This window comes from Centruroides vittatus, unplaced genomic scaffold (assembly GCF_030686945.1).
Source record: "Centruroides vittatus isolate TY-2023 unplaced genomic scaffold, ASM3068694v2 contig_1824, whole genome shotgun sequence".
NCBI classification, from domain to species: Eukaryota; Metazoa; Arthropoda; class Arachnida; order Scorpiones; family Buthidae; genus Centruroides; species Centruroides vittatus.
The window spans coordinates 2,160,509-2,177,316 of NW_027121123.1; the positions used below are offsets into that span (position 1 = coordinate 2,160,509).

General features: G+C 29.5%; 1 protein-coding gene across 1 annotated transcript; it reads right to left on the minus strand.

The window, feature by feature from the left end:
• Positions 1 to 1,126: 1,126 nt before the first annotated feature.
• On the minus strand, positions 1,127 to 12,000 carry LOC136969910 (TWiK family of potassium channels protein 7-like). Its single transcript, XM_067264220.1, has 4 exons — positions 11,507 to 12,000; positions 11,145 to 11,422; positions 1,672 to 1,861; positions 1,127 to 1,576 (listed from the first exon to the last, which is right to left on the minus strand). Exons 1-4 carry the CDS (start codon positions 11,919 to 11,921, stop codon positions 1,374 to 1,376), a joined length of 1,086 nt encoding a protein of 361 aa, XP_067120321.1. The 5' UTR covers positions 11,922 to 12,000; the 3' UTR covers positions 1,127 to 1,373.
• Positions 12,001 to 16,808: the final 4,808 nt, after the last annotated feature.

Sequence of the window (16,808 nt, forward strand, 5' to 3'; positions counted from 1 at the left end):
TAAATATTTTAAGGATTGAAATGGACTTAAATTGTGATAAGTTCGTCAGATTATTAATATGCGCAGAAAGTAAATAAAAAAATATCTATAATTTACTCGAATTTTGTGAATTTTATTACTTAAACAATCGGAAGTAAAATTAGAAAAGGAAAACTTGACGCTAAAATGACTCGAGAGAAATTATCATTAATATACGTCAATGCGTAATTATTTGATGTTAATTTCAGTGATCACCATTAGAGGGCTACCAGATTAAAATAATAAGTGGCCCTCTGGTGAATTATCATGTTCACTAGAGGAATATATCACGTGATTGTCAGTCATTTGTCGGAGTTTCAATTTAACTTTAAAATATTTGTTTCGATTTGAAATTTATAGCATTTTTTCAACGCATTCTATTACGTTTTGTAAATTTTGTATACAATTAACAATGTATCGGTAATTATATAAAATTGAATTAAAATTGAAATTTATGTGTACAAGTAACTCGATTAAAGTATCATGGTGCATATTTAAACGAGATAATTACTGTTACTAATAATTATATATTTTGTAATTTTCGTGTAATGATCATGTTATTTGTTATTTGTTATTTTTATTTGTAATGATCATGTTATTTCCTGTTAAGAGGCATAAATTAAATAAATTTATTTTATTTTCTAATTACTGTACTTGTACTAAATTTTTGAATTATCTGAAAAATGATTAACATGCTTGCTGAGTACCAACATTCTCCATAACTGCCAGTACACTTGCTACTAATATATAGCAAATGTACTGGCGAAATATTAATATATTGCTATTAACATATGCTAATGATATGCAAACTAGCAATATATAGTTTATCCATCACTGGTCAAGTTTTTAGTTCGAATATTCTTCGTTACGAATATCGGCTTAACTGGGGTTGCATAATGGCACCGGGCAGAAAATTACCTTGCCAAAGCCCTGGGGGACGCATATCAGGACCAGATCTAGACACCTCCATTCTAGAATATTATAGAAATTTTAAACTCAAATATAAGTCACTTAAACTCGTTACACACGTCTACTTATTCAATAAATGGCCTACGTTTGGACTTATTTACAGACTCAAAATTTACACTACAAACATAATTTAAAAAAATTACACATTATGCAAACATTTCATTTTTATTAATTACCTGTTTAAAATTCTTAACAATCGTGGGGGGAGGGCAATATCGAGTTAACTTAATGTGATGATTTCGATCAAACAAACGTGACGTAAGGCACATTCACATATTTACAAATTGAAGCACTCTCATTTTGAATGAGCACTCGTTTATTGTGCTAGAAAAACATCTAATAAAAAAATATTGTATTTAAAATCGCACACATTTTCACACACATTTTTAGTATTTTTGTCCAGTGTCGGAAGAATGTATGGAAGGCGATCTACTTTTTTCTTCGGGGGGTGTTTTTATAAGTCCAATTTCTCTTCCGAACCACTTTACTTTCTCGATCAGTTGCTCCTGCATCAAATTAATGCACATACTGACCAAAGCCATGCCAAGCAACACGTACGCGCACGTTGCAACCATGGTCATCGATGCCGCTGTTTTGAAACGAGTATTTGTTACATGACAACTCATCAAAACACAATTTTAATTAAGCAATAATAATAATAATAATAATAATAAATTAACTTACATACTCCATCCTTATAGTTTAAGAAGGATTTTCCTGGTGTGTAATCTCCAAATCCTATGGTTGTCAAGGTTATAAAGGTAAAATAGGCAGCAGACAAAAGATCCCATCCTTCCCAGAAACCGAATAATAGGGCTCCGATTAAGATATACATGGATATTAAGATCAGGTTAAGTACGATGGGAACTACAACCTGTTAATATAAAAATTAATGGTTAATTTATTTGAAATTTATGGTATTTAACATTTGTTAGGCGTGTTTTTAATAGTAACGTGTTAAATTAATTCATTGTATGGTTATTGCATTATTTGAATTGCTAAAAGTTCGAGATAGAGGCAGGCTCTAAATAAAAGGCTAGTAGACAAATGGTTCTATTAAGCCCTTTCTGTAGGGCCTACTTCTACCTTCATCACAGGAAATTTGCCTGTGATAGGATCTTCAGCTCACATCTCAAAAATATTTTGGAGGCCCCCAGAAATGTATATTAAGCATTGCATTTCTTAGCCCCCGTTGCATTTCTTGTGTATTAAGAGAAAATAAATCTTTATTTATTGACAGATTTTATTATTTAAAAAAATATAAAATACTATTTTTGAAGCCGTTTTGTTTATTTAAATTTCATTACGGCCTCAAAAAATTCGTGTCTATTATTTTAAAGAATTTACATTCGATAATTTTTATTTTTAATCATAACTTCAAAACAAATCTTCACGAAATTAATTTACAATCAAATTAACTCCGTAAGAATTCTCCTAAAATATATATATATATATATATATATATATATATATCGTTTAATTGCAATATTAATTTGGATCTCTCTCTTGATTTATTTCAAATTAAAATATTTTGAAGACCTTAAAGGTAAATTATTTCTTCGAAAATTGATTAGTATTTAATTTATTCTTATAAATAAGATAAATTTTAAATGTGATTATTCTTACTTTCAACTACAATTATCCATAGATTTTAATTACCATACACTTTTTCTTACCTTTAACTACAGTTAATTCTACATTTTAATTTAAAATTATGTTTACTTTTATTTATAATTATCTAGAATTTTTATTTACTATCATTATTACAATTTAATTACAATTATCCTTATTTTTAATTACAATTATCCTTAATTTTCATATATTTTAATGTTTTTTCCACCTAACTAAGCAGTGAAACGAATCAGATCTAACAAGTTTATTGTGATATTATTCAAATATTTTCAATGTATAAAAAATGACGAAAGAAAAGTTTTTTTATCTCTGTTAATTTCGGTTTAATTACAATTCACGATACAAAAATAATGACAACAATCTTAGATTTCAAAAACTTGCAAGCATCGTTAATAGAAATTTGTAATATAATACCTTTCTATATACATATATACATTAATATATATAAAAAAATTTACATTTTTAATGAAAAATTCTAGTATAAATTTAACCAATAATGTTTATGTAGTGGGTCAGATCGATTAATTAACGAACGGGAAAGAAAAATGTCAGAAAATAAAAACCAAAAAATAAAAGCCGATTATAATTACAAGTAATTATATAAGTTTTTATTAATGATTGTCTCCATGAGATAAGTAAATTACTAAAAGTAGATAAATTATAAGCAAGAGCAGATTAAATGGCGACGTGGAAAATTGCTGCGCTTCCATCAGAAGGATCCTGTTTGGCCCTCGTTTCGGATCAAACAGGATCCTTCTGATGGAAGTGTATCTTTTTATGGCATCCATTAATAAAGCATAGATAGAAAATTGCTTAATGATCAGCCAAATGATAGTAATAAGCGGAGATAAATCGAATTTCTACTTCAAACAATCGTATTATTATTTGAAGATGACAGCTGATAGAAGTGAAAGATAATCATTTCTCTGCCCATACTTATTTTAATCAATATCCTATTTGAAGTACAGAAGAGTATTTTTGCAATGTTCTACTTAATTTTATTAGTTTTATTAGTTCCGAAATTTAATTAAACTATTTAAAAAAAAAAAAAATTCTCGTTCTCTTCAAGAAACTTAGGAGGGTACATTGCAGAGTGAAATACATTAATTTATATTCTATCAATCTTTATTATATGTTGAAGTTTACGCTCTTAAGCTTCTTATACGTCTTCTATACTTCTTGTTCTATATGAGAAGCTTGCGAGTTAATTTGTATTTTGTCTGTCTGATGTGTTAATATTCTTAAACGTCTTGTGTAGAATAAGAAGCTTAAACGTGAAGCTCCAAAGCTCGCCCCATAAAGGAGTTGTATGAATTAAACTATGCTCTTAAATTTCTTGTATGCAGCCTAAGCATCTGTTTAGAACAAGAAGGATCGGAGTGTTATAAGAAGACAATGCAACACATGGACGATTTGCCAAGAGGGTGCCTCTCGAGAGGATTTTCTATGGGAAACTGGTCCTTATTTAAGCGTTACACACGTAAAAAAATTCCACGTGACCAGCCCGTTAGCGGGGTGCGAACCCGCGACCAACTAGCAGTGTTCAGTGGTATACAATCGGCCACTGGTGGGGCAGAACAAGAGTTAAAAGCCATGAAGAAAGCTATATTATACATTGAAAGACATTTGTATTCTGTTTATCTATCTGTTAATGCTTCTTGTACAGTATCACAATATATGAATTTACCTTATTTTTTAAATAAAACAATACTTTTTATTGTAAATAACACAACATGTTTAATAATAATAATAATGTTTAATAATATCATCATGTAGATAACATAGAATAATAATTTATGGTTTAAACATATAATTATTGATTTAAAAATATTAATACATCGAATCTGATGAATTAGCTAAAAATTATTTATATTTTTTACGCATGTAATTAGTAATTGAAAAAAGAAAACAACTAAAGAAACTATAAAAGAAAACAACTAAAGACCTAAATATCTTCTATAATTCCGTAATCGATATTAGGGATTTTCATTAGATAATTAACGCAAATAACAATAAAGAGCAAAGGATAATTAATTAATTATAGGATAGAAATTTCCTTATTTTAAAATATTTATTTCCTTGCCGAGTTATCAATTTATAATTACATTGTAGAATGTCGCATATTAATTTGTATTCTGTCTGTCTGTCTGATATGTTAATGATTTGATACAAATTTCAATAAATTATTTCTCAAAAACAATTCAAATGCAAATAAAATTAAATTATAAAGTTGTAAAATAATTATATTTTAAAATTTTAAATAATTTATTAGTCAAAATTAGGAAATTCTTTTGTAAATTCTAATTTAAAATTCTAGTTAAATATTAATATTGAGAACGAACAGACAACCAAGCCATTTAAGAGTTTCATTTATTTAGTTATACAGCGTATATTCGTGTGTACTGTTTGTCTGTTCGTTTCTCAATTAAATACAATTATATAGTTTCATTTAATTGAGTTTAAACGTTCCAAAATTTCGAAATTTATAGACAAATAAGCAGATTTTTATATAAAATTTTGCGTGTTTTTTACGCTATTTTCTCTTGAAATAGAAGCCATTTCAATTATTTATACGTTAAGAATATTAGCATAAATCAAAGAAAATGGTCTTACATTTAAGTGTTTTACTACGAGCGAACATACTGACGAACGTTTAATTGAAAATTCTTACCTAATTTCCTTCTTTTAAATATGTGAATTTTTATGCAAACCTCCGAACAACGGCCACCGATATGTTCGTTATTGGAGGTTTGACTGTGTAAGAGTAGTTTATAAATATTAAGTTTTCTTACGACTGTGAAATGGTTCATCAAAATATTATCATATTAACATTGATGAAGCAACTGTGTTAATTGGGTGAATTATTTTGCTAATGTACGACATAAAGTGTAAATGTTTCTCGGGTAAAGTTAAAAGTATTTTTATAACTTAATATTTTTACATTTTTGGGGCTCGTGGCACCTTGAAACGTCGAGAATTGCAAAAAAAAAAAAAAAAAAAAAAAAAACAAAATTTGAGAATTTTTTCTGTGGGGGGATCACTTTAAAGCTTAATAACTCCTGGGCATTTTGTCGAAAATTTCTGAAATTTTGCAGGGAGGTTTACGTATTAGGGAGATTGATGATATTAAATTTTGGTGGTTAAAGGTCAAGAGGGTGGGGAGATCAAGAGAAGGGGTCGTGTGTCGTATCTCGAGCGGAGTCGGAATTAACGAAGATGCTACTCGTTATTAGCATTTAAAACGTTTTATAAAAACTCATTTCTACCTTGAAAATTAAGGTTTTTGCCGTTTTATAATAATCAATAATATAAAAAGTTTTAAAATAAAATTTCATAATAGATGGCGTCACACATGATTTTAACTTTTCTGCCAGAAAAGTTAAGCAACTCGTTGTTAGATTTTTATTATAATTTTTCGAATTTATGTATGTATAAATTAATAAAAATTACATTTTTAAAATTATTAAAAGATAATATACAATTATCATTTGCGTTTACAGCAATTTATTTGAACTTTACGGTTAATCTGATACATCACAATGTATATAGTTTATTTTATGCATTATAGAAGACTACTTATTTTGTTTGGAGATAATATTTTATTCACTAGTTATTAATTATTTATTCATCATCAAATTTTATTGTTTACAGTCACTTATGTCCAGTGTTTCCCAGGCGAAATGTAATAAGTACAAATATTAAAATGAAAACTATATTTAGTTCACATTATGCTTATCACGAAGTATCGGTGGGTAGAAATCAAAGGGAGGGAAGAGTGTCGAGGTTGTATGATAGCGTATATTTTACGCAGGGTAGAGATAAGTATGAAAAATTTCGTGTAGATAAGTTAAAGGATTTAAAAGTGTATAGAAAACATAGAGATTTCTATTTTATATAGACCTAATATAATATTTTCCATACTGTCTGAAGTGCAATATTATTTCCACTTTCTTTATTCTTTTAAATGAAAAATACTTAAATAGATTATTCTCATTTCTCTAAATTTCTCACAGAATAAACTTGGAGAAGATTCTTTATTATATATATGATTTTTTTCATACATGACACACATTTCAAATATGATTTTAAAGAAAGTTAATCTATACAGTGGTCGTACACAAGCAATAAATTTCTACTTTTATTTCGTTAAAGATATATCGAGAATTTCTACATTGGTCTTGGTCTTAGTTTTGATATCAATCATAACCAAGACCGTGTTAAAGTGTTGAAATCATGAATGGCTTTCCATTCCCATACTAAAGCATGAAATAGGGCAGTTATTCTAAGTATAAAGGCTTTGATTTCTTAGGAAAGTGCCCCTTTATTTCTTATATATCATTGAGATTGTTAGACATGCTTGAATGTACTCATAATTATATGTATGTAAGTTTAACCACCTCATCAGTGACTGAGTGAATAAAACTGATGCTGCTAGACTGGTCGCGGGTTCGAACCTCACCCAAACGGGCAGGCCACGTGAGTTTTCTCGGTTTTCTTCGCATGCCTAACGCCCGAATAGGGGATAAGTTTATCTTAGAAATCTCTTTCTTCTTGGCAGATTTCCCATGTGTTGTGTTGCCTTATCCCATCATTCTTACAATACTAAGGAGTGAAAATGTTTTCGAAACCAAGGCATCGAGTGGAACACTTCCCTGAGACATTTAAGGTAATTTAGAACTAGAAATAATCACACTGCAATAAGCGCACTGAATGCTCCTACACTATAAAAGTTAGAATTCGAACTAAAAACAAAAAACAATAAAAAAAATTAACTTAAGATTTATCCGCTAAATGAGATTAACCCCGAATCATTTAAGTGAATGACACATCACCAATGCACTTAAGAGGATTAAATAAATACTTATCCAATTTTTTTTTTTTCATATTCTCTACAAGATAAGCCATTTTTTCGTATAGAAAAATTAGTTCAGATATTATTAATTTAAGGTAGACGACCAGAGATAAAGACATTTAGTCTTTAAGGAAGAGACAGGCATTTCCATCATTTGGTTACCCCCATTGTGGCCCTTTCGATGAGAAAAAAAGGCCTTATTAGTTGCCTCGGGACTTAATCTAGATTCATTTTCTAGCATTTTATCGTTCAATTAACCCAATTTTTATTGAATGAACTCATTCGAATCTCCACCCCATCAAATTTGTGTATAATTTCATAAAATGTCTTTTAATCTTTGTCTTAATTATAATTATCTTCAATTTTTAACAACAATTATTCTTAATTTTTAATCACAGTTGTTTTTAGTTATTAAATACAAATTACCTTTAGTTTCTAATTATAATTATCCTTAATTTTTATAGATCAATTACATGAAAACTTCTGTAATTTTCAGCATTTATTCCCAGCCAGAATTACAGATTATTTATAATTGGTTCGCACCATTTAAGAAATATTTTTTCATTGTGAAATTAATTGTATTCCGTAAAACAATGGCTAACGCACTTATTATTAAGGATTTTTTAATTTAAAATCTCTCTCATCTTTCTCCAGTCAAAAATTTAATGCCATGTAAATCAACTTAATTAATTCTCAAGATATTTTGCAGTTTATGTTTATACTTTTTCACACATAAGTATTTAAATAGGCAATTTTAAATTCAATTAACTTGTAATTAATAAATTAATAATGCATTAAAATAAAAGATTAAATCTTTAAATATATTCTTTTTTTCTTTAATGTTTATTCAAATTCTTGAAGAAATTAAACATTAATTAATAAAGTCTTTAATTGTAATTATTTTTTAAAATTTTCTTTCTGTTTTCAGTGTAATTTATGATTTGTCTGTGATAAATTTTTATTTTTTTAAAGTTAATTTAATTATTAATTAAAATAATTTATATACTTAAAAATTAATTTTAATTAATTAACAATGTTTTCTGTTTAAAAAAAAATTCCACGAAATAATTAATTGTTGTGCATGCATTTTTAATTATCATTTATTAAAAATAATATCGATCCAGTCGTAATTTTAATTATTAAAATCATCTCCGTTAAATCTATAAAACTTCTCTCGTAATTTTTAAGTTTATTCTAATTTTTTTCCTCCTTTAATTTAATTTAATTTATTTTTATATTCTGTTTTAAATTTATCTTTACTTAGGGCTTAGAAATAACTTTAAAATTTTCTAATTTATCAGCAAAATATTGGCATTTAACCTTATGAAATCGTATTAAATATTATCATAATTCAATAAATTTATAAAGAACAATTAATATTTTTGGATATTTATAAAGATAATTGCTCTGATCTGCTTTACTAGAGCAATTGAAATTCTCAACAATCCTATTAGTTCTATGCAAATTCTATGAGAATAATTGTTTTAGTAGTGACATTATCAAACATTTCGTTATGCAAGAGTCTTAGAAAATAGTTATTACTCATCAGAACATAATTTAATAAGCATAATTTAATCCAGAAGTGTGGAACTTGAGACTTTCAGGCCAAATAATATAGCCTTTATGGCTTCTAGGCATGGTATAAATTTCATTTTTTAACATGAATTCTGAGTTATAAAGAGTATATTTTTTTTTCCAAGTATGATATTTAACTAAATATAATATATATATATTTTACCTTATGTGCTGTATATAACTGTGCAACCTGCAATACATGTGGCCTTGTGAGATCCTTCTGAAATAGGATATAGTTTTCTAATTAAAGAAGATGTTCCACAATTGTTCCTAAGAGTAATTATTCCCAAAATATTCTGAACTTTTCTGAAACAATATGTAAACCTCAAGAAATAAAATTGCTTCGACAAGAGTTTGCTATGAAAGAAGCATAGAAAATAATTGTTATTTTGATAAAATTCTGAGAACCCCTCCCTATAAACTATACAATTAAGATTTGGGTGTTCAGGGATTCGGCTAATCTGATTTACATTTTCGATATTTTCCTAAACAGCTAACATCCTAAACAGTTTAATTATCATTTTTTTCGCATTTTACTGAGTATTTCTACTCCCTAAAACATTAATTCGGACAATAAACCGTGTTAAACGAGCCTGGAAAAGTTACTTAATACCCTAAATCATCTCAGAAGACCGCTTAATCGATCGAAAACTATTAACAAAGCTTTCATCAATAAACTAAATCGAAGTGTGTTGAGAACTGACGATAAACTGCATTATCTAGCTATTACTAATAAGCTCTGTCGTCTCGTAAACAGCCGAATTGATACTCTTTAATACTGATAAAAATAGCTTTACATTAATAGTAGACATACTGAAAGATTATCCAACTTAACATTTATTTTTCTATATATATATATACGGATTAAATTAACGACGACGGCCTCTAAAATAAGTTATAAGACTTACTTTTTGATAGAAATCTGACACAAGAAAACGTCTCGCGAGACGGAAGATTAACCAACTAAAAATGCTAACAAAAATGCTGAATTTTAATTTAAAATACCTGCAAAAATAGCATTTAAAATAGACATTTACTTTATTTAAACGCTCAAATGTTTAAATAACGAGAGGGTGGCCCAAACGAGAGATAATTTAGAAACTGTTTTCGTCCTAAATCGCTTCTAATTGCTCATAAAAAAAATATATATATATATATATTTTGGTTAACTCAGTTTTGGACGACAGACATTGCTATAATAAGGTTCTTAAATAAACATTTAGCTGTCTAAGAACAATTGTTTTCGAAAATATCTCTAAGTTTTTGTTGTTCAGGAGATTAAGGGATATTTATATATAAGAACAGTTGTTATGATAGAATGCCTAGACTACAATTTTCTATCTAAGCAGTCTTTTCTCATATATATTCTAACATTCTAAGTCCTTTACATAAATATTAAGAGCAATTTAGAGTATTCATCTAGTCCTTTGAGGTTCAACTAGTTTTAAGCAATTAGAATTAACAAAAATAAAATGATTAGTGATGTATTTAACTGTCTGGGATTCATTTAACAAAGTTAATATCCAAATATTGTCAGGAATTAAATATTTAAAAGGAAATTTTTTGAATGAAAAACATGCAAAAATAGACAGAATAGAGAAGATGTAGATTATAAAAATGTTAAATTCTAAACAATACTTTAAATATTTATTTTTAATTAATTAATTAATTAATTAAATTTAATTAGAGGAAAATAAATAAGTAAAATTAAACATAATAATTTCCTGAATGATCTGTGACAAGCTTTGCTGAGTTAATTAAGACTAATATAGTTAAAAATATATTTATTTAATTTATACTTTCAAAAGAATAATTTAAATGAATTATTTTATTAAAGATTAAATTATAAGTTTTTAAATAAATCAATTTTATTTTACTTTGCTTAAAAGAAAATAATAATAATAATTATTATTATTATTTTTAATATAAAAGCCTTTTATAGTAGGCCTACAGTATTGATTATGTATATATTAGGCGTAATTATGTTTCAATGTATGTATTTATCTCCATTGCTTAATTTGCTTAACAATTTGTAAGAATATAAAATGTGTGTTTACCTCAAATTTTATTAATATAAATTCAAACAAAATGAGCTTACCTGTGTTGTCGGCATATACTCTTCTTCACCCACTTCGTCGCTATGGAGAGGAGGTAATCTTCCTCCCATCTGAGCCACCATAAGTGGTGTATATTCGGCCCTCCTCCTACGAGCTCGACACCATCTACAGCACAAGCGACTGTATATCCAACGGAAACAGGAAGCCATGGCATCACCAATATTAGCTAAACACACTAAAAGTAAAGGTATCCCAACGATGGCGTATAGTATGGTGGCTAATTTTCCTAATTGAGTCACGGGGGCAATGTGGCCGTAACCTGTAAAAAAAAACACGGGATAATTTGATTATTTCTCTGATGACACGGTAAATTTTTACTGTGATATAACGCAAAATAACATACCTATAGTCGAAGAAATGGTCACAACGTAGAGCAACGAGTTACTAAGAGTCCATTCGTAATCCCACTCTTCTCTGACGAAAGTACCATCATAACCGAAATCGGTGACGGCTTCGATGATGAATTTATTCAAATTATCCAATTCCCCGAATACTTTTTCGTTCCACGACGCTTTCGAATCGTTGTTTATAGTGTGCCAATACCAAAAAAGATTCACCAAATAAGTTAGCGAATCGTTAACAGTCAAAGAAGCAACCTCTCTTTCTAATCTTCTTTCTTCTTCAGCCGGTTTCTCTACCCATACAAAAATATAAGCTCCGAGGATCGTGTAACCAGCAACCAATAATAACATGCCAACGTGAGAAAATAAAATTCTGAAAAATAACTTAAAACAGCTAAAACCATTGTCGTCCGCCATCTTGTAAGATCTTCAATAACGTCCTCACTCATAAAATCGTCAGCCAACGGACTCTTTTATTGTATAGAGTGTTGCCTTGGTTAATAGTAAACAGAAATACGAGTAAAGAGAACATATCGATGCACATCTATCTCTTTGCTTCGGTTTCCACAACATAGACTCGGCCCTAAAATCGCGTGACCCTGTATAAATCAATAAAGGTAGCGGTACGAGGTACCATCCATCATGAATCTCACGAAATATCTATAAATGACTTTTTTATATATATTTTTGTGTACAGTAGAGGAAATGAATAATTTATACAGAAGATATTTTGAAAATACAGTAAACAAGTTTGTACAATTATTATTTATCTTTGAGAATTCTTTGTTCTTTAAATATGTACTTTGTCTTCGTCTTTGTATTAATTAACCTAGTTTAACGGAAATTGTAATAGATTGAGAACAGCGATATTAAAGAGTTATACATTTATAATCTACCTTTACCTATTACATTTTTTTTCCTATGAATTTTTAATTTATATTCTGATAAATTTAAAATTATGGAACAAGATCTAACCCAAATAAAATTTTATTTTTCGAAAAATTAATTTGTGTTTTTACCCCTATAAATAATACAATGTATGATAGCAATTATAGAGGTTAAAGTGCGAAAAGATATGAAAATTAAAATTTCACTAGATACTTATGAATAGAAACGCCATATTTTCATCCAAAATGAGAATATGTCTTCCTTGTGGTTGACATATGAAGTTTGAAGGGCATGCTTATCATTTTGACTTTAAAAAGCGTCCTCCCTCTATTGAAACATATCCTTAATGTCTTTCTTTTTAAAATAATTCGTCCTTCATATATAACGTTTTATCTGATAAGCCTACTTACACGATGCGCCCAAGTAGGTTTACACGAGCTAGAATATACTACATGGAGTGGCTGTAGCGATGCCATGTTGAAAGAAAATTGAATATACATCCGCCATTTTCCTTTTAGTCAAGGGGACGTGCCATTTGTTTTGTGTAAAGGCAACGAGCTAGAATATTCTAACTCGTTGCGTAAAAGTGTGCAAAGGAAAGAAAGAGTTTTAACCCCCAACTGAAACGACGCGAGACAAAATGACTTTTAGTTTTTTTTTTTTAAATTTTGAAAGTAAATACCAAGACATTTCTTTCTTTAACCCTTTACTTAAACGTTTCTAAACAACACAAAATATTCTGTAGCAATAAGTTTGTACACATTCTTAATTTTACTTTCCCGGCTGCTAAGAGCTAAGTATACATAACAAGAGAAAGCATTGGAATCGTGTCAAATTTGACCAGCAGAGTTTTTTTTTTTTTGCAAAACAAGAACACATTTTGCGACTTCCCGAACCCAAGAATCCCCAAAAATGGAAAAAGTATTCTGTGTATGTGTGTGTTGGCGTCTATAAGAAACGAAATTTGGCATAATAGCTTGTGTATAAGGAGCATTGATGCTATTAAATTTTGGTGGTTAAAGGTTAAAGGGATGGGGCGATAGAGAGGTGTCATGTGTCATATCTCGAGAGAGTCGGACTTAATGAAGGTGTAATTCGTTGTTAACATTTACATTTTTTTTTTTTCAAAAAACTCACGACTATTCTCAAAATTAACCTTTTTGCCATTCGATAATACTGTAATTAGAAATATAAAAAGTTATAAGTTAAGGTTTCTTCTTCCGATAGTGAAACTAGTGATATGTATCACATATTTCTTAATTACCTGCAATTAACAGACACCAAGATTAAAACAGTTCACTTTATTTCGCCTATTTAACAATGCATTTCGGATTGGTAATTTTCCAATCCCTCTTCAGACTCACGGCTTCAGTGTCTAAGATTGTTGTCTACAACATAACAATCAAAAAGGTTAGTTTGTGTTAATATACTCGTACTTTTGTTAACCAGAATGATGAATATAGTGCACAATTTGTACTGTACATGTCCTAATAATGCATATCGATCTCTTTACTTACTGGCATATTTTCTCTGTCTACTCTTAATGGGAAAATGCAACACTTCTTCCATTTCCCACAATTTTTAGCTCATTACCTTTTAGAAGGATTTTAACTTCAACAATGCGGTTCATAACATGACAAAGATCAAATGTAGTTTTTCATTCTAAATATTTTAACAAGTTGAAACCAAAATGTTCACAAACAAACTATAACTATAATAAAAACACAAAAACACTATTTACATTCTGCAAAAGAAAAGAACACTGTCCGAAAAAAAATCAACAACGTACTGAGTATGGTACAGATCAGACTGATCTGAGTACACTATAAATAAACAATCATATGGCAGAGAGTAAAACCCTTCAAGACCAAAGCCATACTTAGATTATAAAAATATTATATTGAGGGTTAAGTGGTACATTTACCACTTTAAACTCTGATCTTATCTTCTTTATAATAATTAAATAAAATCTAAAAACTAGTTAAATTCTATATGAAACAACCTAAATTTACATCATTTATCTAATTGCCTAAATCCTAAATCTAGGGACGAACAAAACAATCTAGATTTAGATAAGAAAAATAGATTCTAAGGTGACAATCCCGTCCAACACGTGGTATAGATTTCAATGTTTTCACTTAAAGTAAAATGGCGGTCGATAGTACCCGTCGTTGCCACCAAGAGCGCCGTATCTAAGGCCACAGCCACTTTATGTAATATATTCTAGCTCGTTGGTTTATTCCATCAGGTTACTTTCAAGATTGTTCCTAGTAATTAACTAAAATAATTAAATTATATAATAAATTTATGTAAAATCTCTGACAAATTAAAATGATCGTTTTTGAATATCTGAAAAATGGTGCTCATGTTTTTAGTTAAACATGAATTTTCAAAAAGTCTAATTTTATTATAAGGGTCTTCTAAAACACAGTGTCCCTGTTAATTTGTTAAAGCCATGGTTTTCAATCTTTTCGAAGTCGGGGAACACTAAACTTTGACGTTTTTCCCCCCGCGGAACACTTATAATACACCAGCTTTAAAGCAGGGGTGACAAACTTTTTTGAAATCAAGAGCGCACTCGGTCTATAGGTGTTTGCTGATTACGTTTCCATACAAAAATTATTTTACATTGTATTGATTTTTCTTTTACAACAATTTTTAATTGTATATTTGATTTTTTCGCGGAACACTTGAAGTATCTTCACGGACCACGAATTGAGAACCACGGTGTTAAAGAAATAATAGAGAGGTTGCTGCCGAAGTTCAAACATTAAACTTGTACGGCAAGCAGAAGTACACGTTTGACGTTTGAACTCCAAGTAAAACACGTTGCGCACTCGCCTACTTGGGGGGGGGCAAGAAATTGGACCCCAGGGGGGAGGCTATCGAGGAGTTCCTTGCTGTGAATGGTTTGGTTGTTATTAATGACCATAATTCCCCTCCTACGTACGAAGGTCCCAGGGGGCATTCCTGGATAGACATAACCTGTGTCTCTACTGGTATAATTAACAATTTGCACAACTGGAAGGTGTGCACTAAAGACAGTCTATCGGACCACAGTTACATTAACTTCCATATTGGCTGTACAGATGACTATACACAATAAACAACATCAAATTCTACAGAACGAACAATGTGGATTGGGACTTTTTCTTCGAATGCCTAGATGATCGGATAGATCTGTCTCCTTCAATTAATAATAGGAGTGAGGCTGTGGACTACATTGACACCCAGATCCTAATGATCTCGCAAGTCTGTGATGAGTGCTTCCCTACTGATAGACCAAGGAAACAAGGGGTACCTTGGTGGAACAAAAATCTGGATAACATGAGGAAAATAAACAACCAAAACAGGAAGGCTTACCAACGCTGCAAGAACAATGACAGGGATTCTCTAAAGTTACGGTATCAGAGCTATCAGGCCAACATGTCGCGCACTTATTCATGGGATATTGTTGAAAAATGGTGGAAACATTTAAGAAGGACAAAATTTACCAGCGAAGATAAATAAACAAATTAAACTATTTTAAAATATTTATAGGTTGTTTAACAACATTAAATAATTATTTTTGACTTTAATTAGCATCGTGTCTCCCACCGTAAGACACAATAAGACAATTTCAATGCGTTTTTCATGTCGCCACGAGAGGGAAGTAGTGGCTGTAAAACCGAAAGCTGCTTGGAAAAATATATCTGAAAATTTATAAACGTCGATGGTAGGAGATGCCGGGAAAGGACAAATTTACTTCTATAATATTATATGACAAGGTATTAATTTTTGGGTAGTAGACGGCCATCTTGCCTCCTAGATATAGAACCTACCCTATTTTTAAATTATTTTAAATAGAGTATATTAAAACAGTTTTCTTTTCAGAATGATCGGTTTGATCATTCTGAAAAGAAAATCTGGAACAGAAGAGGAATTTACAGAACGTAATCAATCAACTTCTACAAGAAATAAGAGTTAAAATATGAGGCCCAGAAGCAAGACTGAAGCAGGACAGAGAGGAAAGAAGATTGTTATTAGAATTACTTATGTAAACTTTGAATAAAAACTAAGTTTTTATAAAATTGAAAAAATTATTTATTTATTTATTAATTACATTCTAAGTATTTTCCAGTTCGGAAGGTAAACAATTTAAAATAATCTAATGTTGCACTACTGTATAAGCAAGTGTGACAATTTGTAAGTAGTGCACCAACTATATAAAGTTTACCAAAAGGCTGAAGAAACAATTTCAAATTTATTTTAAAATCTAGAAAAGCAAATATTTGAATTATTTTCTCAAATACCCATTCCACACACTCTCTTACTGAACTCATCCTTGAATTAAATACTTGTTGCTCGGGTGTTAAACTAGCACCTCGGAATGGTGTAATGAGATGTTGACGCAAAGGATAACCAGAATCTCCGTAT